The sequence below is a fragment of the Callorhinus ursinus genome, unplaced genomic scaffold (assembly GCF_003265705.2).
Source record: "Callorhinus ursinus isolate GAN/ISIS: 27379988/994484 unplaced genomic scaffold, GSC_fseal_2.0 scaffold81, whole genome shotgun sequence".
Lineage (NCBI taxonomy): Eukaryota > Metazoa > Chordata > Mammalia > Carnivora > Otariidae > Callorhinus > Callorhinus ursinus.
This window is the reverse complement of record NW_027397143.1, coordinates 3,291,560-3,311,742: the sequence shown is the minus strand read 5'-3', so window position 1 is coordinate 3,311,742 and position 20,183 is coordinate 3,291,560. Positions and strand designations below refer to the sequence as shown.

The following is a 20,183-nucleotide window of genomic DNA, read 5'->3' as shown; positions in this document are numbered from 1 at the left end:
GTGTGACGAGGATTATCTGGCCAGCTCCACAGTGTTCCACCCCCACGCTGCCCCAGGCAGTGGGACCTCAACCCAGGGAAGGAGACTGCAGTTCTATGCCAGTCACAAGCTCCTGTTCAGGGTGACTCAGGGACGATTTGGACCAGCCCCATCCTGCAGGGGTTTTGCTGTCCCAGACTGGCTGGGACACAGACATGGTATCAGACATCTGTATCGTAGGGACAGAAGTGCTCAGGACCCCCATGAGGCCCAGCTGGTAGCCGTGGGCTACAAAGGAAGGAGGCATTGCTTCTAGCTCGGGGCTTCTTGAAGGGATCTGCAGACTCCAGGGAAGGGAATTCCAAGTAGGGCAAAAAACCCCTCCAAGGCTCAGACGCAGGGAAGTCCAGATGGTGTATGGGGACTTGTGGGTAGTCAGATGAGACTAGAGGCTCGATGGGGCCGGGGGTAAGGTGGGGGAGGTGAGGCAGTTGGAGGCAGCAGGAGTCAGCGGCACACCTGGAAAAGAGAAGTTCTGGGCAAGGAGGCTCCTGGTCAGGTCCCCTGAAGGCACTGCCAGAGGTGCAAAACAAGGTGGGGGCCCACAGCAAGGGGGTACCGCAGGGAAGGAGGCGGGGGAGGGCAGGGATGTGTGCTAGTCTCTGGCCTAAGCCACAGAATGGGTCATGAAGGTGGTTTACCAGATGGGAACCCTAGGAGGAGGGGCGCAGGTAGGGAGAGATGAAGGGTTGCTCCGGCAGCCAAGTCCTCCAGGAGGAGGTGCCCAGGGGACTTCCTGGGAGACCCCAGTTGATACAACTGGGCCAGATAAGGAAGGAGGAGACTTGGGAGCACCTGACTGTAATAGGGCAGAAGGCAATCCGGGAACCGAGGAAAATTAAGTGGGGTCTTAGCCAGGAGGGAGAAGTTCTCTGTGTCTAGCTTACACTCCTCCCACTGTTGGTTTGGGCGCTTTCCCCCACAGGGCAGATTTCTCCCCACCAGGGCCTCGCAGGCGCCCCCATCCCCAGCTCTCTCAGAGGCCTCTCAGGGAGGGAGGTGGGCCGGGGGAGGGGTCTGGAGAGCCCCTCACGCTCTCTGCGCTGACTTCGGAGCCAGAGGCAGCCGACGTGTCCAGCTGGAGCCAGGGATTCCTGAGTTTCGATCCTTTTCAGACACTGGCTTCCTCTGGGATCTCAGTTTTCCGGTCACGCCGAAGGGAGAAGTCTGCGAGCAGGAAGGTGCGGGCATTCAGGGCTGGCAGCGGCTGGGCCTGGGTGGGGCAGCCGGGCGCGTCCCCGCTGCGCTCCCGCGCCGCGGGCCACCTCCGCCACCCCCCATTCCAGGTCAGGCCAGGGTGTGGGTGGCCCCGCGAGCAGGCGCAGGTCAGGGTGGCGAGTGGGGGAGCCCCGCCACGTGGCCAGCGAGGTCAGCAGGGGTTCATGGGAAAGGACTTGTCGGCCACAGGAGAGGACATCCTGCCTGCGTTTCCCTCTTCCTGCGGCAGGAGCCCACGGCCCCGATTTAGCAGCGCTGGGGGGCCACCTCTGAGCCAGCTGGGCTGTCTGATAACACCACCCGTCCTGCCGCCCGGGAGCGGAGTCCTGACCCCAGGCGGGCGGGCTCACTGCCTGGCACAGCTGGCTGCACCCGCAGCTGGGCTGTGCTGCAAGCTCAGCATCAGCCAGGGTGCCCCCCGCCCCCGCCACCCTCAGGGGGTCCTCCGGCAGCCCATGCTCCCACTCAGCCCCACCTTCCTCCCTGCTTCCAGCGGGACCTTTCTAAAACACAGATCTGAGTTTTCAGTGGCACCCCTCCACCCCAGCGATAAGCACCAACTTCTTGAGCTGGTGGTCCAGACCCCGCCTGCTATGGTCCCAAGGGCATCCCTGACCCTGTGTCCACCTAGCCTGTACCCACCACACATCCCAGCTCCCAGCACATGACCTTTCTCCTGTTCTAGATATGCCCTGCCTTTCACCCAGCCTTTGGAGGGGCTGCTAAGAACTGCAGGTAGAGGATGGTGCTGCTCCAAGTGGGTGGGTTCGAGGGGGCTCCATTCCCACAGGCTGTGTGCCCCCAGAGCATGGAATGCGGGCTTTCAGGCGGGTTTGGGGGAAGCTCTGATCCTCACCCAACCTAAAGCACCATCCTCAGAGCTACCCTAAATTCTACCCAAGGGAGATTCATTCGTATTAGGCAGCACACACATGCGCATTTGGAGTGTCTGGCGGTGGAGCCTCACCTCGGTGTCAAACGCTAATCAAACTGCTTTACTCTAGGGTATGTGAAGGTTTTAGCTTTGAGTCATGGCTTATTGTGTCCATTTTGGAGATTAGGAGTTAAGGCTGGAGGGGTGAAACGGCTCACAAGGTGCTAGAGCAGCTCTGAAGGAGTGTCAGGTGTCAGGTATCTGGTCCCAGATGGCATGGGGGCCAAGGGGTCAGAAGGGGCAGGTGGTTGTCCACATTCCCCAAGGAAGGGTCTAATGAGGTCGGCAGGTGGAGTCCTAAATTTTTTACCACCTCTTGGACATTTTTTTCTTGATTGTCCCAGAGACCTTTCAAAAGCAGCATGCTCTGCAGACACATGGCCTTTCTCCCAAGTCTCCCCCTGGCCAACGTGCCTACCTCAGTGCAGGACATCTCCACCTCTATTGCTCACCTCCATACCTGCCCACACGCTCTGTGCTCTCCCATTGCTCCCCAGACCCTCAGGGGAGTCGGGGCAATCACAGGCCAAGTCTCATGCTTGGGACGCCACCATGAAAGGGAAGCATAAGCCCCTCCTCCCCGCACTAAGCAACTGTCAGATGCAATGAGCCAACCACTGCATGGAGCTGCAGAAACATGCAGCGGGGGCCCAAGGAGGAGGCCTCAACTTGTGACTCTAGGGTTGGAGGGAGCACCAGTCATCTGTAAAGCCATGCCAAGAACGCAGCTTCTGCCCCCAAATAGTGTAGTCGTTTTAGGCAGGAGAGGGACTTGTGTTCTAGAAAGATAATCTAACCACTGGGTAACGCTGGACCAGTGGGGAGACACTGGCGTGGCGAGCCAGAGGATGGACGTTGAGGCCGACCGGACAGTGGGTGGGAGAGGCAAGGGACTGGACGGGGACCGTCCCAGGATCTGGCTCTCTGGGCGGAAGGAAGGCGTTCCCTGCTAGGTGTCTGAGTGCTGTAAGTGCAAAGCACTTTGCTGGGGGGGAGGGGGGGAGGGGCAGGGAGAGAAGAGGGGCAAGCCTGGAGCTTCCAGCTCCCCCACCCCGGCCATTGGTGCTGCCTCTGAGGATGGACATGACTTCGTGACCCGTTGACTGTGGGGGCTGAGTGGAGTCAGGAATGCCCTGACAGGTGACCGCCACTAGGATGGCAAACAGTGGAAGGGAGAGCCGTGCTTCCAGGGCTGATGGAGAAAAGATGGTTCGATATGCAGAAACACAAAGAATGCAGACATGCACGGAGTAAGGAGTAGCTTCCTGTGATCCTGTACCTCAGAGATAATCTCTGAGCAGCATGTTAACACCTGTGTCTTTAGTTTTCTCAACTGCAAAATGACAAGAACAGTACCCACCTCAGGGGGCATGAGTGGGGTGTGGGGTGCGCAGGTGCGCAGGCCTGGGCTGGTACACAGAAAGTGCTAAATCCGTGTTTGCTATTATTATCCTAACAGGATGTATGGGGTAAGCAGAATTTGGGGGTCAAAGAGTATGAGCCTTTGTTTAGTGCTATGAGTGCCTATTTGCCTATTTGCCCACATCCTTGCCAATACTGGGAATTCCTTATCTTTTAAACACGTGCTCGTCTTGTGGGGTGGGGAGCTGTGCGCTCTGTGGCTCCAGTTGTCCTGCCCCACGGTAGGTGTGGTCTGGTCTGAGGGGTGGGGGGTGCCCTCCCAGAGACATGTTGGAAGCATCCCCCCCACCCCAGGTCCGGAGCTCAGGAAAGCTGCCAGGGAGGGTGGACTAGCTCAAAGGTGGGCTTGGAGCCCTGGAGGGTGCCATTACCAGGAGGAGGGAGCAGACCGGTGAGCAAGGCCAAGAGCCTCAGGCTGGCCTGTGACCCAGGACCCTTTTCTGTGGCCTCCTTGCCCCACATCTGTTCCATCTACCTGACAGCCCAAGATCCCCCATATTCTAGCCTTGCACGTTCTGTCTGTCCTGTGTGTTCTCCTGGGCCAGCAAGCTCCTACTCAGTCTACCAAGCACATTTCAGCTCACCCCGTCCTACCAGCAAGGGCTTCTCTGACCGCCCCCCTCCCACCACCAGCACCACAGCTGTGGCATGCAAAACACTCAGCAGGCAATGACAGCCATGGGCTCAGCATGCGTGAGCCAGCAACAGTTTGTTCTTGTGATGGTTTTTAACGTGGTATTATGTTATGTGTGGCTCCCTAGCATCCTGAGGACAATTCTCATTTTGCAAGTGGGAAAACTGGGGCTTGGAAAGAGGAAGGGCCTTCCTCGAGGCCACACAGCCAGAGAGTGGCATTGTGGGGCATGCAGCCCGCCTCAGGGAACGCTCTGGGAACAGCCCCTCTTTTCCCCAGCTATCTCAGTCTTGTAGCGTCAGGGGACTGTGGCCTCTTGACCCTCACCCTTGACCTCTGGAGGCACAGAGGTTACCAGCCAGTTGTGGGGGGGGGGACAGGGGGGAGGACTCTAGGACTGAACATGCCTGTGCCTCCCCTCCAAGAGCGAAGGGAGAGGGAGGACCTGGAGCAGGTCTCCCCACATCTGCCCAGCTCTAGGACAGATGCATAGAGACCCCAAGCCAGCTGTCCCCCATGTTTCTCCTTCAGCTTGCCTCGAGTCTGTAGCCTGGCCCCTGGATGCCTCTGTCGTCCTGGGCACAGCTGCTAGGGAGAGTGTGGATCAGACTGGCAGGACTGCCACATAGTCCCCATCACCCACAGAGTGACCATGACAGCATCTGCAGTAAGAAACTGTCAGCGTGTGGAGAGGCACCCCCGAGCTCACCGGCCATCCTGACTTCATCCCTGGGTTGTCGTGCTGGACCTGAGGATAGAGCCGTGACCAAGGACAGGGCCAAGGGAGGGACAGTGCACTCAGACTCCGGTCTCCAAGCAGGAGCAGGGATTCTCCAGGCACAGACAGCAGGAAGGGACAAAGGACACAACCTGAGGCCAGCAGGGAGGTGGGCAAGGACCGTGGCAGGGGCACTGGGAGGTGAAGCAGGCCAAGAGGGCAGGACTTGTTGGGATGGGCTTCACGCTGGAGGCCAGACCAAGGGTATGCACAGCTCCAGAGGACCACAAGGAGCCAGTGAAGGTGTCCTCAGGCCACGACACCCCTCTGGGCTGAGGGACAGATTGGAGGCCAGAAAGGAAGCTGCTAGGGAGTAGAGAGGCCAGCACTTGGGGTTGTGCTGGGAGAGAAGGGGACAGAAAGATATGATGACTGGGAACTGGGCAGGATGGGCCTCTGTGGGTCCTGGAGCCTCAGTTTCCTCATTGCCGACTAGACTTCCCTTCCTCCCAGGCTGTGTGAGGATCAAAAGAGGCAATGACCTCAAGGCCATGATCAGTGCCTAATGCGCAGGACTTCCCACACCCCAGCCTCCTGCCGCTCACCCCTCACTCAGGATCCCAGTGCTGCTCCCACAGCCGGCCGCCTGTGGCTGACGCCAGGGTCCTCATTGCCCAAGGCTGCTGACAGCACAGAGAAGAGGAGGTGTGCACTCTGGCCTCCCTGACCTCGGCCCGGCGCCTGCCCCAACTGCTCTGTTGAGAGCTGGGGGGCCAGGGCCGCTGGCCAGGGGAAGGAAGAAGCTAGTTCCTGGGCCAGGAACAGGAAGGCAGGGGGAGTGCGGCAGAGGCCAGGATGACAGCGCTTCCTGCTGTGGGAAGGGAAGGACAGTGGGGACAGACAACAGCCCAGCAGGAAGGATGCATCTTTGTTGGGGTTGCAAGTGGGGGCTGGGCAGCATGGAACCTCTGGGCAAGACAGTCATTGGGTCAAATCTGTCTTAGCTACTGAGCATTCTGGGGTACACATGGTCACCAGGGAGCTTGGTCTTTAAAAATGGAAACATATCTTCCAGAGGAATGACAGGGTCTGACATAGTTCCAACATAAAGGAAAACGTGAGGCCTGTTTAGCCAGCCAGTCAGCAATCCACCTATCCTTCCAATCACCCATCCATCTATCCATGTATTTATCCATCCATCCGTCCATCCATCCATCCAACCATTCACCCATCCTTCTATCAGTCTGCCCATCTATCCTTCTACCTAACCATCCCTCCTTCCATCCTTTCATCCATCTTTCCATCTATCCATCCATCCATCCATCCATCCACCCATCCTTCCATCTATCCATCTTTCTGTCTGTCCTTTTATCCATCTATTTATCTATCCTTTTATCTAACCATCCCTCCTTCCAACCTTTCATCCGTCTTTCCATCCACCCGTCCATCCACCCACCCGCCCATCCATCCGTCTACCCATCCTTCCATCTATCCATCTGCCTGTCCATCTATTCTTCTATCTAGCCATCCTTCCTTCCATCCATTCTTCCATCCCTCCATCCTTCTATCCATTTGTCTGTACATCTGCTCTTCCATCTAGCCACACTTCGTTTCAACCAACCATCCATCCATCTATCTGTCCATCTGACAATCCAACTAGCCATCTTTCCATCCATCCACCCATATTTCCATCCATTCACTCATTCATCCATCCATCCATCAATCCATCCATCCATCCATCCATCTGTCCATCCACTCATCCATTTATTCATTCAACAAATATTTATGGAGTCTGGATTCTGCACCAGATGCTGTGCTAGACATGCGGTGGGGTAAAAAGGAGACTGTCCTTGTCCTTTGAAATTTACACCCACTGAAGTTTACTGTCTAGTAGAGGAAATGGAAAAACACAAGGTGAGGGGCACCTGAGTGGCTCAGTCAGTCAAGCGTCTGTCTTCAGCTCAGGTCATGATCTCCAGGTCCTGGGATCGAGGCCCATATGGGCTGCCTGCTCAGCAGGGACTCTGCTTCTCCCTCTCCCTCTGCCTGTCACTCCCCCTGCTTGAGCTCTCTCTCTCAAATAAATAAATAAAATCTTTAAAAAAATAAAACATAAGTTGAACAAACAAATAAATAAATAAGATAATTACAAATTGTGACAAGAAGGATGAAGCAACCAGGAGGTTAAGATGGATATTAGAGGGGGACTTAGGTTTTGGAGGGGGTGAGTAGTCATGACTAAGCTAAGGCCTGAGCATGAGAAGAAACCAGCCTGTGCAGTGCATGTGAGAGGAGGCAAATTAGGAGGAGTATGTGCCAAGGCCCTGGGACAGGAAGGAACATGCATGTTATGGAACAGCCTGAAGGGCATGATGGCTGAAGGACATGAACACAAGGTGAGAGTGGCCCAAGAGGGTATGGAAAGGGGATCAGGGACCCAGCCACAAGTTTGGATTTTCCTGAAAATGCAGTGGGAAGTCACTGATGGGATTGAAGCACAAGCATGATATGGCCCATTTCTGTTTCTTAACTGTCACTAACAACTATGTGCAGGACTGAAGGAGGGTAAAGAGTAGGCCCAGGAGCCCCCACTTTGGGGCTGAGTGCAGTTGGGCAGGCCCCAGTGGGAGAGCAGGGGCTGGCTCTGGGATGCTTTGGTGGTGGGTGGTTGGACAGGGTGAGGAGAAGCACATCCACAGCTGGTCCCATACAGGAGATGGGAGCTATCAAGGCGAAGCCTTGGGAGGGGTGAAGAGGGTATGAGTCTGGAGTTCAGCATCAGAAATGTGGGAACCGGGGTGTCTGTAGGATGGCCAAGCACTATGGCAACTGGATAATTCAGGCTGGCGTTGAGAGAAGGACAGGAGGTAGAGACTCTGGAGGTATCTGGACACTTAGGGGAGAGACCTATAGAGAAGAGAGTGAGGAGTGATACATGTGGTGCTGGGCAGAGGGGAAAGAGGAAGACAAGGAGACAGTGAGCTCACAGAAGGTGGCAGAGGAGGAGACAGCCCTGCTCCCTGCCTGGAGTGCCCACTGGTCCTGCAGCATGGAGGTCATGGGATGCCTTGACCAATGGCTCCATAAAGCAGGGGTGGCATCTGCACCCCAGAGGGAGGATGAGCAAATGTGGGAGGAGGGGACAGCAAGCAGAGTTTTTGCTGTGGAGGGAAATAGGAAAGGGGGCAGGGCTGGAAGGGAATAGAGGATCAAGGAATTTGGGAGGGGTAAGGTTGTTTATAGGATGGAAGATGGAAGGCTTGGACTTGGGAGGGGGGAGTGTCGGAAGGTTTCCAGGGCCCAGGCAGGGGGTGAGGAGTTTGGATATAGGAAGATGATCTCCATCGACTGGCTTTACTTCATTAATGCTGACAGTGAGGGAGGAGGGAACACCCTGAAAACTTCAGTCCAAGGGCCCATCAGGGTCTGCCTACAAGACAAGAAAGGGAAAGAGCTCTGGCTTTGCACTACACACTGAGCCACCAGGGGCCATGGTGGTGCTGCAGGGTTGGGGTGGAAGGTGAGAGGCAAGGAAACAATCCGAATGACGGGCCGAGGGCCACACTGTGCCAGGACACGGGTGAGGCCAGGAAGAGGTATCTATGGGGAGGGGTCCCTGGACTGGAAGTTTTGATGAGGCTGAAGGACTTAGTGGCTGTCAGACAAGGGCAGCTAGCAAGAGGCAGAGGGGATGCGGAGAGCAGCACAGGAAGGCAGGAACTCGGTGATGGCATAGCTTCTGGTAAGGACCAGGTCCAGGGTGTGCTCGGGAAGTGAGTGGCTGAGAGGAGGAGGGAGGACAGTGGAGATGAGGACCACAAAGGCCAGGACACTGGTGAGTCATCTGTGTGGATGTTGAAACCATGGGGAATGGCCTGAGTTGGGGTGGCAGGAGCTGGAGAGCCGGGAGCAAAGAATGAGGGGAAGTAGCCAAGTCAACAGCTAATGACAGCTTTAGCAGGGAGCAGGTGGTACCATCAGAGAAGGGAGATGACCACAGGGAGCTCTCCGCTGCCAGGCATGTGCCGTGGAGAGCACTACCACATCAAGGGGCAGCGGTGCTTCAGAAAGCCAGATTTCAGGTAAGGCAGAAGGGATGGAGGAGGACAGTGAGGTCTACAGCACGGTCTGCTGGTCATTCAGGGTCTGGTGGATGTGAGTGAAGACAGGGCCACTGGGGCAAAAAAGGAGAGACTTGCACAGATGGATAAAAGGGTTGGCAAGGACAACAGATAGTCTTGTCTGTTTAGTACAGTGATGTGGATGCTTCCTTTGGTGGTATGGTTGGCCTCTAGGGAGGAAGATCCTACAGGTCCCATTCGCCATCCATCAACCCACTCCAGCATCCACCCTCATCCAACCATCCACTTCCATCCACCCATCCACCCACAATCCAACCATCCGCCCCCCCCATCTACCCATCCACCTCCATCCACCCATCCACCCTCTGTTCACCAACGCACCCATCCACCCATCCTCCCACAATCCACCCACCCATCCACCTGTTCACTCCCATCCACCCATCTACCCTCCATTAACCAACCCACCCATCCACCCATCCTCCCACAATCCACCCACCCATCCACCCACCACCCATTCATCTACCCATCCACTGTCCCCCAACCCACCACTCATGCATCATTCCATCCACTCTCCATCTACCCACCATCAATCCATCCAACTGTCCATCCACCCATCTACCCTCCCACCTACCCACCCATTTATTCATCTGATCATCCATCACCCATCCTACCGTTACTGAATTCATTCCGTACACCTTCGGTGTCCATCTCCTCTGTGCTGAATTTAGGAAGGTGAAGAAAATACAGCCTCTCTTCAGATGTGACCAGAAAACCACAATTCAGTTTGAGAAGTGTTCTAACAGCAGGGGCCCAGGAGGCCGAAGCTGCCTGAGTAACGTTGATTGCCCCACCACAGGGACGGGACATGTGAACCAGGCCCTGAAGAGGGGGCTCCGCAGGAGGAAAGGAGGTACAAATGTCCAGGGCAAAAAGACAGGTGAAGGCAAAGACTTCAAGATATGAAAAGTCCAAGGGCACCTGGGTGGATCAGTGTCTGTCTTGGGCTCAGGTCATGATCCCGGGGTCCTGGGATCGAGTCCCTCATCTGGCTCCCTGCTCAGGGTGGTGGGGGGGGGAGTCTGCTTCTCCCTCTCCCTCTGCCCCTTCCCCACTGCTCGTGTTCTTTCTCTCCCTCTCTCTCTCAAATAAATAAAATCTTTTAAAACAAAAGATATGAAAAGCCTGGCCCTTTGGGACAATGGTGAGAGCTATGTGCCTCTCAGAGATGTGTCAGGAGATGAAGTGGGGAGAAGGGCAGTGGGCAGAGTCCCGGCGTGCCCCTACTTCATCTTGGAACCAAAAGGGAGTTGCGCAAGGAAGCTGGGCTGACATGTGCCACAGCTCCATAGCCAGGGGTGCCAGGGGTGGCAGGGGTGTGCCCTGGATGTGTACCCCAGAGAAGGGGACCCTCAGCCTCCCTGGGGGTTCTAGGGCAAAGCTGCAGGTCTCAGCATGGGGCATGCACAGGCCTGGGGCAGGTGGGTGCCAGCTGCCGTGCGCCTCCTCTGGTGCCCACACGCCAGCCTCAGGCCCGACCCCTAACTGGCCCACTGGGAGGGCAGTTCTTTCATCCCCTGCAGGTCCAAACCCAAGCCCACTGTCCTTCCTCTTCTGTTGTCCGAGGCCAGTTCTCTGCTTGCTGTGGCTTTATTCACTTTCCACACCTGGAAAATCTATTTCTCCTTCAACACCCAACTCAGAAGTGCCCTCCGGGATTTCTTCATAGCTTCCAACTACCAGAGGGGGGCATCCCCTTTCCAGGGCACCCCCTTCCCAGCAGCCCTGGGGGTGTGCAGTAGAAGCTGGTGTGCATGGAGGGCTAACACTCACCCTGGGGAGGATGGAGCTGGTGGCAGGAGGGGGTGCGCTGGGTTCAGGCTAAGGAGGGACTTTGCAGTGGTCACAGCAGCCAGGCAAGGAGTTGCCTTCTGAAAGTGGTGGTGCTGTCCAGCAGGAGGGCCTCCATTTCCCTGTCTGTGCAATGGGACTAGGTGCTCAGTGAGGACCTTCTGCCTCTGACCTACAGTGGTGTGGTGCCTAGAAAGTTTTGGCCAGCAGGAGGCATGGAAGGGAGGGGAGGGCCAGGCCCTGGCTAGTGGCTGCCTTGTCCATAGGATGCCGTGAAATGAGATCTTGGTGTACAGAGCGTGCCGTCCTGGTACTGTTTCCTAGGGCAGGTCAGGGTCAGGGTGGTATAAAGGCAAGTACGGTGGGAGGCCCCTGGGATCCATGTCCCACAATTAGCTGCCAGGGCAGGACACTGAGCATCAGAGAACTGGGCTGGAGAGGATAGGGGAGGGATCTGTGGGACCGGAGAGGGTTGCGGGCCGGGGCCAATAGTGGGCTGTGCCCCCCAGGAGGACAGGGACAAGGGGGAGGGACAGGACACAGCCCTGGGCCTCCAGCCACGCAATCCTCTCTTCCTGTTGTCTCAGGATGGTCCTGGCAGGATGCATCTGCCAGAGTTCCAGGTCCAGGCCTCCCCCAAGGCCTGCTCCCACCCCCACCGGGATCTCACACACACGCACACACACGTGCGTGCGCACACACACAAGCGCACACGCCCATGGGCACGCACACACTGACCTGTCAAAGACACATGCATACACATCCGCGCACAAAGCCACACACACCACTTACACACCAGCCCCACAAACATGCAGGTCCACACCCACACACACACACACACACACACACACACACACGGACCCACACCTATCAACATGCACACACGCAGGCACAAGCTATCTGCTGGAAGGAGGACAGTGGGCTAGAAGCTGCAAGGGTGGCAGGAGGGTTTTCAAGCAAGCAAAGCAGGGTTATTTGTGTGTCTGGGGTCAAGCCCTGCGGGAAGAATGAAGGAACAAAACCCGGGGACTGGAGGGGAGCTAGGGCAGCCAGAGGGGGCTATGAGGGTGCACAGAAGCCGATGGAGGTAAACGCCACGGGACCCGGGAGAGGTGAGCTCATGGGCAAAATTTAGTGGGAAAGCCGGGTCCCTTGGTTCTGGGCATTTGGGGAGGGCCGCGCCGCATGAGACGCCCCCCCTACAAGCAGCCGCAGTGCCTCTACAGTGCAGGAGGGAAGGGCCTTCCGACAGACATGTGAGGCTCACACACTCCAGGTCTCCCCCAGTGTAGGATGAGGCCTGCGGTCTCCCCCGTCAGCTTCATGCTGGCAGCTGAGCCTATGTGGGGCCAAAGATTGGGGTTCGGTTAGGTCAGGGTTCACTGGGGGCTGGGACCAGTCTGCTGCCAGGGACCAGGGCCAGGGGCACCTGAGGTAGAGATTCCTGATTGTCTTGGGGCCTTGCAGGTATGGCCCAGGGCCAAGAGCTGGGGCAGCCCCTGCCCTAGGGAGGAGTTTGGTCTTATGGGCAGGGAAGGTCCATCAGGACCGCATTGACATCACCATGTCACCATGTGAACTCACGACCAAGCGCCATACTAACCCCATCTTCCACCCCAGGCCTGGTGAGTGGCTACTCCATGACCCCCCCAACCCTAAACATCACGGAGGAGACACACGTCATTGACTCCAGGGACAGCTTGTCCATCTCCTGCAGGTACTCAGTCCTCAGCCCGGGGGCACAGGGGCCTGGGTCCCCCCAGGCCAAGGGGACCGGAGAAAGCCAAGGCAGGAGATGGTAGAGGAGAATGCATGGGAGTCCCTACCAACCAGGAGGTGGTAGAAGTAGAGGGCAAAGGGGCCTCAAGGGTTAGGGGGGCTCCCTGGTCACCTGGGTGTGGGTGCCTGGAGGCACGGATCATCCCTGGCCCTGCAGACACCTTGCGCCCACCCCTACCCCTGGGTCACTCCATGCTGGCTCCAGGCCGGTCCATGCCCACCTCCCAGGTTACCCTGCATGGACCCCAGGTCCCCTACACCCACCCCCAGCCACCTTCCCCTGGCTCTAGGCCCACCCGCACAGTGCTCAGACCCATTATGGTCCCTGCAGCCCCGGGGATGATCAGCAGGCTTCTCTGCAGGCCAGCCTACCCCATGTAGGCTTAGGAGCTAGGCAAAGGCCCCGAGGGGTCTCAGGGAGCACCCTGCCCCGGCTGGGTCCATGGCGTGTGCCCCCAAATTGGGCTGTTCTGACCTCTGGGTAAGACAAGCTACAGGCAAGGCTTGTGCCCCGGGGCTGCAGCTGGGGCCCCTCTTGTGCTCTCGTGTCCTCTGCCAGGGGGCAGCACCCCCTCGAGTGGTCCTGGCCAGGGGCTCAGGAGGCGCCGGCCACAGGGGAGAAGGACGGTGAGGACACAGGGGTTGTGCAAGACTGCGAGGGCACGGACACCAGGCCCTACTGCAAGGTGCTGCTGGTGCACGAGGCCCGCGCCAACGACACGGGCAGCTACCGCTGTTACTACAAGTACATCAAAGCCCGCATAGAGGGCACCACGGCCGCCAGCACCTATGTGTTCGTGAGAGGTGAGGGGGCCAGGCCACCCTGCCCCGCAGCTGCCCAGGAGGCACGGGCAGGGGCCTGGATCCTGGAGGGGCATCTGGCACCTGCACCCCCGAGCCCCAGCCTGCAGGCCCTGGGCGGCGGGGGGCGGGGGGCGGTGGGGGTTGCCCCACTGCCCCTCACCTGAGTCAAAGCCCCGCCTTCCCCTCCCACAACCTGCTGCCTCCCCTCAGACATGGAGCAGCCATTCATCAACAAGCCAGACACGCTCCTGGTCAACAGGAAGGATTCTATGTGGGTGCCCTGCCTGGTGTCCATCCCGGGCCTCAACGTCACGCTGCGATCGGTACGGCCCTCCTCCTCCCCGACCCCCACCCCGGGATCCAGCCCCCTCCCGTCACGTCCCAGGGAGAGGCAGCCACTGGTCTGGCCAGGAGAGAGGGCAGTGACAGCCACCATGTCCCCACAGCAAAACTCAGCCCTGCGGCCTGACGGGCAGGAGGTGGTGTGGGACGACCGCCGGGGCATGCGCGTGCCCACGCCCCTGCTGCGCGAGGCCCTGTACCTGCAGTGCGAGACCACCTGGGGTGGCCAGGACTTCCTATCCAACCCTTTCCTCGTGCACATCACAGGTACGCGCGCTGTCTGGCGCAGGAGGAGGATGGGGCATCCCCCAAATCCCAGGGACGGGGCCACAGGGGCCACAGTTGTGTGCCCTGTGCTGTGCCATCCTGTGAGGGGCGTGGGGGTCACTGTGCATGTGTCACCAGGCAACGAGCTCTATGACATCCAGCTGTTCCCCAAGAAGTCGCTGGAGCTGCTGGTCGGGGAGAAGCTGGTCCTGAACTGCACCGTGTGGGCCGAGTTCAACTCGGGTGTCACCTTCGACTGGGACTATCCAGGGAAGCAGGTGAAGCCGACAGCCCCAGCAGGGCCATACTGGAACCATCCCCTGGAGCCCCCGTCACTGCCTCCACCTGCCCTATACCCACACAGTCCCCAGGAGTCCCCATCACTGCCCACGCCCACCCGGCCTGGTGCACACTGGCCTCTGAATAGGTGTGGACCCAGTCCTGCCCCAGGAGCCCTTGTCTGATGACAGGGGCTGCCCCAAGGAAAAGTCTGGGTCTGGGTGCAAGGCTTCCAGAGCCATGGCTGGGCTGGGGTATGTGCCCTTGTTGCTCAGTTCCGCCAGAGCCCACCTGCTCTGACCCTGGGCTTCCCCTGGGTGTGGGTAGGCAGAGCGGGGTAAGTGGGTGCCAGAGCGGCGCTCCCAGCAGACTCACACAGAGCTCTCCAGCATCCTGACCATCTACAACGTCAGCCAGCACGACCTGGGCCCATATGTGTGCGAGGCCAACAACGGCATCCAGCGGTTCCGGGAGAGCACCGAGGTCATTGTGCATGGTATGACCTGGGGCTGGGCCGGGTGTCAGTCATCAGGGCTGGGGAACAAGGGTCTGTGTGCAGAGTGGGCGGGGGTCAGAGGTTAGGGTGCACCTGAGCAGTGTGGAGTCTAGCCAGAGGGAAGAGAGGGCAATGAGTGGACCCCCGGAGGGCAGGATGAGCCCCAGTCTGCAGGCGTCTGGCCGCTGGGGGTGCTGGACCATGGCTGGGAGTCCCTGGGCAGCGATGGGTCAGTGACTCCAGGCCCCGGCTTTACACGGATGCCTCCCATCTGGCAGAAAAGCCCTTCATCAGCGTCGAGTGGCTCAAGGGTCCTGTTCTGGAGGCCACGGCAGGAGACGAGCTGGTGAAGCTGCCTGTGAAGCTAGCGGCGTACCCCCCGCCAGAGTTCCAATGGTACCAGCCCTGGCCCCTGCCCCCGCTACGCCCCAGGCCCAGCCCGAGAACAGACCCCGGGGCGGGACCTCTCCTCTGAAGACACTCTAAGAAACCTGCACCTAATACAATATCTAAGCCAGAGGGAAAGTTATCTTGCTACAAAACTGCACAGGCTTGCAACTGCCAGCCTGCTGTCCGTGTGTGGGTGCGCTGGGCGCCATGCTGGGCGCCGTGCTGGGCGCCTTGCTGGGCTTTATCTAACCGATCCCTGCACCTACTCATTATCTCCGAGGGCCCCACCAGGTGGACAAGGTCCTAGAGCTCTGGCCTGCCCTGCAGCAATGGCTTTGGGTTTCTCAGGCCTCCCTCTGAACAGGTTGCCACCCCCACCCCAGGACCTCTTATCCAGAAATTCGGAGATGCCACAGGGGTTCCACAAACTGTTGTAGAGCCAGGCTCTGGGGCAGGCCTGAGCTGTGTGGCAGGAAGCAAGAGTTTCCAGAAGGCCCACAGGCTCCAGAGCCCCAGCTCTGGTCTGTGACCTGAGAGTAAGACCTTCCCTATGGGGTGTATCAAGGGTCACTGAGGGGGGTCCACCCTTGCTAGGTGCTCCCCGAAAGCTCTCTAAGAGCTCAGGTTGGCATAGCACCCCCACACACACCCTTGGGTCATCTGAGACTTCCACGTGGCCCAACGCTGGGAGGTCACACTCTAGCCTGACCCCGTAGTGCAGACGAGGAAACAGAGGTGGGGGAGGGGACAGGGCGTTCCTACCTGAGCTCTGAGCCCCCTGGGAGGGCTCTGCATCATCCTTTCCCAGCTGGTCATCCTTTCCCAGCTGGCCAGAGGAGCCCTGCCCTTCACAGTCTGTGAGAGCTCCCTCCAGACAGGATGACCTTTTCGGAAAGCCTGGGGCTGAGTGAGCAGAGGTCCCAGATATTCTCAGCTGGGCTCTCACTGGGCTGGCCGTAGGCTGGCAGCAGGCTTTTCCTGGAAGGACCTCAGGATGCCCTGGGCCTGGACCTGGTATAACCCTACCTCTGAGGCCACAGGTTTTGGGGTCCATTGGGGGCACCTGGTACAGGACCAGCATTTGGGAGGGCAGGGGGCAGCCTGGAGCCTCCCTCACACGTCAGCCTCCTGGAGACCCCCGGGGCTCTGTCCCCTGCCCTCCAAGCCCAGCAGGACTCACGCTGTTCTGCGAGGGGAGCCCAGCTCTGCTGCATCCAGGGTCTGGCCCAGGCCTGATGCTCAGGCAGCTGGCTGCGTCTCACCATTCCCGCTGCATCTGGCTTTTCTCCACTTACTTGGCCAACATCTGCCTCCAAGAAGTGCTCACTGGGCCCACTGTCCACTGAGACACTGGCCCCGGGGCACTAGTAACCACCACAGCCCCATAGGGGACTCTTCTAGGCTGTCATGTGATGATTATAAATGAATGGATGGAGATCTAGCCGACAGATAGACAGGCTGGTCCTCCACTCCTAAAGCACCCTTTGTGTCCAGCCCAGTGCTCACACTAAATGCTGTAACTCAGTTAAACCTCATGACGCCTGCAAGCAAGTCCATTTTCCCAGTGTTTAGACTGGGGACCCTGGGGGCTCGGGGCCATGAAGGGGTTTGTGTAGGATCATTGACGCTGCAGGTGGCGGGCTCAGGAGCTTGCACCAGAGCCTGGCAGACAACACAGCCTCAGGTCTACTCCGCCCTGTCCTACCGTGGGACCCCGGCTGAGTCAGGTCCCTCCCTTACACCCTTGGCTGAATACCAGGGGAAGGACCATTCCCAGGTAGAGCCCGGCTTGCAGAATAGCTGCCTTGCAGCACTCCAGCTCAGGCCTGGGCAGGTGTCACCTCTTGGGGTGGAAGGCATCCGTTTATTTGCATGTGCATTTGTTTGCATATGAATATGCACTGAGGACTGCATGTACTGCTCTCCCCTCGTACAGGGACGGGGGACAGTCTTTGCACCGCTCCATGGGGGTGACAGATGGCCAACAGACTCACGTGTGAAAAGCAGGGTTCTCATGGGCAGGCAGGTAGAAGCAGGGCAGAGGGCAGGAGCTGGTTCCTAGGGCGGTAGGGAAAGGTTGCTCTAATGAGTGGGTATTTGTATCTAGGAGAGAGGGAGCCATGCAGGTGTCTAGAAGACTGAGCATCCAAGCAAGGTGGGGACAGCGAGTGCCCAGGCGCCAGTTGGGAGTGTGAGGACAGCAAGAAGCTCCTGTATCTGAAAAGCTCCAGAAAGGGCAGAGCTGGGGTCAGAAAGTGAGGCAGGGCCCCCATGGGTTAAGGGTCTGGGCTGTGCTTCTAGGGGACCGCACCTCCAATCCTTCCCAGCACACACCACTCTGAGAGGTGGGGCGTACCAGGCGCTGTAGTTTGTCCCGAGCCTGCAGGTGCCGTGAGACCAGGGCAGACCCCGCAGACCATCCCCATAGCTCTCCAGTCTGCAGTCAGCTGCCCCAGCCTGAACCCCCGCCTGGTCTGGTGCAGGAGGTGTCTCTTGCTTGAGCCGGGCCCATCAGGACACTGGCGCCAGTCTCTTCTGCCTCTACTGCCATTGTTGGGGCCTGGGTGTGGCAGGGGGAGGAGGGCCGGGATGGAGCAGGAGTGGGGTCCACGCAGTCCCCTGAACTCCCTTCCTGCCAGGTACAAGGACAGGAAGTCAGTGTCCGGGCGCCAGAGTCCGCACGCCCTGGTGCTCAAGGAGGTGACGGAGGCCAGTGCAGGCATCTACACCCTCGCCCTCTGGAACTCCGTGGCCGGCCTGCAGCGCAACATCAGCCTGGAGCTGGTGGTAAACGGTACAGGGGCAGGATGGGGGAGGGGACGCCAGGGGGCTGGGTGGGGGAAAGGCGGTGGGTGTGCTGACAGGGGCCTGCTGAACAGCTGTCTGCCTCTGCCCCTAGTGCCCCCCCACATCCACGAGAAGGAGGCCTCCTCCCCTAGCACGTACTCCCGCCACAGTCGCCAGGCCCTCACCTGCACTGCCTACGGGGTGCCCCCTCCTCTCAGCGTCCAGTGGCACTGGCGGCCGTGGACACCCTGCAAGGCCTTCACCCAGCGCAGCCTGTGAGTGTGGCTCCAGCCTGTTCCTTCCCCGCTTCCCGGCCCCGTCCCCAACCTTGGCCGTGACCCCCACTCCCTGCCTGAGCCCCTCCCCAGAGCCTTGCTCTAAGCTCAAACCCCACCACAATTCAACGAGAGCCAATCCCTGACCTCACCTCGCCTGAGCAAGGCCTGGACCCGCCCTAGCATGAGTCAGGCTGGGCTGGACACTGGGGATGGTGCAGCCCTCACTAGCCCCCCTTGAAAGTAAAGCCCCCCAGGACCCATAACTGCATCATCCAAGAGGACCACGGAACCTGGGCTCCAAGTGGGTGGACCTGAGCTAGTTTTATGAGCCTTGTACTGGGTCCCGCGACACACCAACCATGCCCAGTTAGCTTTTCCTTAGCCCTGTTCACGATGACCTCTTATAGAGGAGGCAACGGAGGGTTGGAGGAGGGACCTGCCTCTCCCAAGGTCACGGCTGTAAGCAGCAGAACCCGCCTGGGCCGTGCTTCCCTGTGCTGAGCTGGGCGCCAACAGGACAGAGTATGCTCCAAGCAGGGACAGCTTGGACACACAAGAGATGGGAGAGGGTGCCGAGGTGGCCAGCGGTCTGGAGGGCACTAGGGAGCCGTGAAGGGCGCTGAGTGGGGAGGAGTGGGGGGCCACATTTGCCATTCAGCTAGAGATCCTTGTGGGCAGGGTAGAGGGTCACAGGCTGGGCAAGGATGGATGCTGGGAACCCCAGGAGGAGACAGAGCGGCTGCACCCGGAGATGGGCCGTGACCCCAGCACGGTCAGAGGAGGAGGCTCTGTAGGGGTGGCCTGCTGCCTCCAAGGCTCATGAGAGATTCTTCTAGACCACCAGGCACTTCCAAATTTGCTTCCCTCTGATGCTCTACCATTATGCTCTGGACCAACTGACAAAACCCTGTGGTCCTGCTCTGCTCTGCTGGAGGCAGAGAAGAGCCTCCCTTGGGACCCCAGACCCATGTCCCAACAAGAGACCAAAGGTGCTGGGGTCACACTCAGCCCAGGAAGGGGCTGCAGCTCTGGAAGGAGGAGAGAGAGGGCTTCCTGGAACAGGAGTGGTGACTCTGCTGCACCCCCCCAACCCCGGAAGATCTAGGTGGACTTTGCAGGAAGGGGCACATCTCGAGTAAGGGATGGTGGGCGCTGCAGGCCAGAGGGGGACCGTGGGGCCACAGGTGTGAGCTGCTTGGCGGGCAGCAGCCCCGCGCCTACCGGGGAAGGCTGTGTCCAGCAGCCCTCACAGGACAGGCTGTTCCCAGCAGCCGGCGGCAGCAGAGAGACCACATGCCACAGTGCCGGGACTGGAGAGAGGTGACCACGCAGGATGCCGTGAACCCCATCGAGAGCCTGGACACTTGGACCGAGTTCGTGGAAGGGAAGAATAAGGTACGCGCACCGGCTGGTGCCACTGATGGGGAAGGAGAAGGGAGGTGGGGAGGGGCCCTTTCCTGGCCTTCTCCACCTCTACCAGGCTTGCAGAGTCACTCTGCAGTGTCTCTGGGCCTCAGCTCCCCTTCCTGCATGTGGATGGTGGGCTGGCGGGTGGGGGGACCTCCAGCTGCTTCCCAGACGGGGAAGCTTAGATTGAAGGCAGCCTGGCCAGGCCCTGGGCCCCAGCCGCCCTCAGGCCCCAGGGCTGGGAGGGTCAGGCCTGGGGCCAGCCAGGTCCCCACCGAAGACAACTGAGCTGCTGGCCCAGCCTGGGGGCAATGCCTAGAAGAGGCCAGGCGGGGGAGGGGACTGAACAAAGGCACCCACTTCCTACAGTCACTTCCTGTTTTCCTACACACCTCCAGAGCCTCTTCCTGTTCCAGGCCTGGCCAGGAAGTGCCCAGCTTGGAATGGGGTGGGGGGGTT

The 20,183-nt window shown here is 59.2% G+C and overlaps 1 protein-coding gene across 7 annotated transcripts in view; it reads left to right on the top strand.

Moving 5' to 3' along the window:
- Positions 1 to 20,183, top strand: part of FLT4 (fms related receptor tyrosine kinase 4) — a 40,862-nt gene that overhangs the window by 2,730 nt on the left and 17,949 nt on the right. For 3 of the 7 annotated variants that reach the window (XM_025862673.2, XM_073887577.1, XM_073887580.1), the window contains exons 1-12: positions 8,855 to 9,047; positions 9,776 to 9,957; positions 12,516 to 12,612; positions 13,234 to 13,478; positions 13,689 to 13,801; positions 13,925 to 14,087; positions 14,226 to 14,365; positions 14,694 to 14,862; positions 15,141 to 15,258; positions 17,892 to 18,046; positions 18,152 to 18,314; positions 19,586 to 19,712. In XM_025862673.2, the coding sequence (XP_025718458.2) occupies positions 8,911 to 9,047; positions 9,776 to 9,957; positions 12,516 to 12,612; positions 13,234 to 13,478; positions 13,689 to 13,801; positions 13,925 to 14,087; positions 14,226 to 14,365; positions 14,694 to 14,862; positions 15,141 to 15,258; positions 17,892 to 18,046; positions 18,152 to 18,314; positions 19,586 to 19,712 (1,809 nt within the window). In that variant the 5' untranslated portion in view covers positions 8,855 to 8,910. Of the gene's footprint in view, positions 1 to 5,100; positions 5,135 to 8,854; positions 9,048 to 9,775; positions 9,958 to 12,515; positions 12,613 to 13,233; positions 13,479 to 13,688; positions 13,802 to 13,924; positions 14,088 to 14,225; positions 14,366 to 14,693; positions 14,863 to 15,140; positions 15,259 to 17,891; positions 18,047 to 18,151; positions 18,315 to 19,585; positions 19,713 to 20,183 lie in introns of those variants that run through there. The other 4 variants (XM_073887579.1, XM_073887578.1, XM_073887583.1 and 1 more) reach the window with 3 other exon arrangements.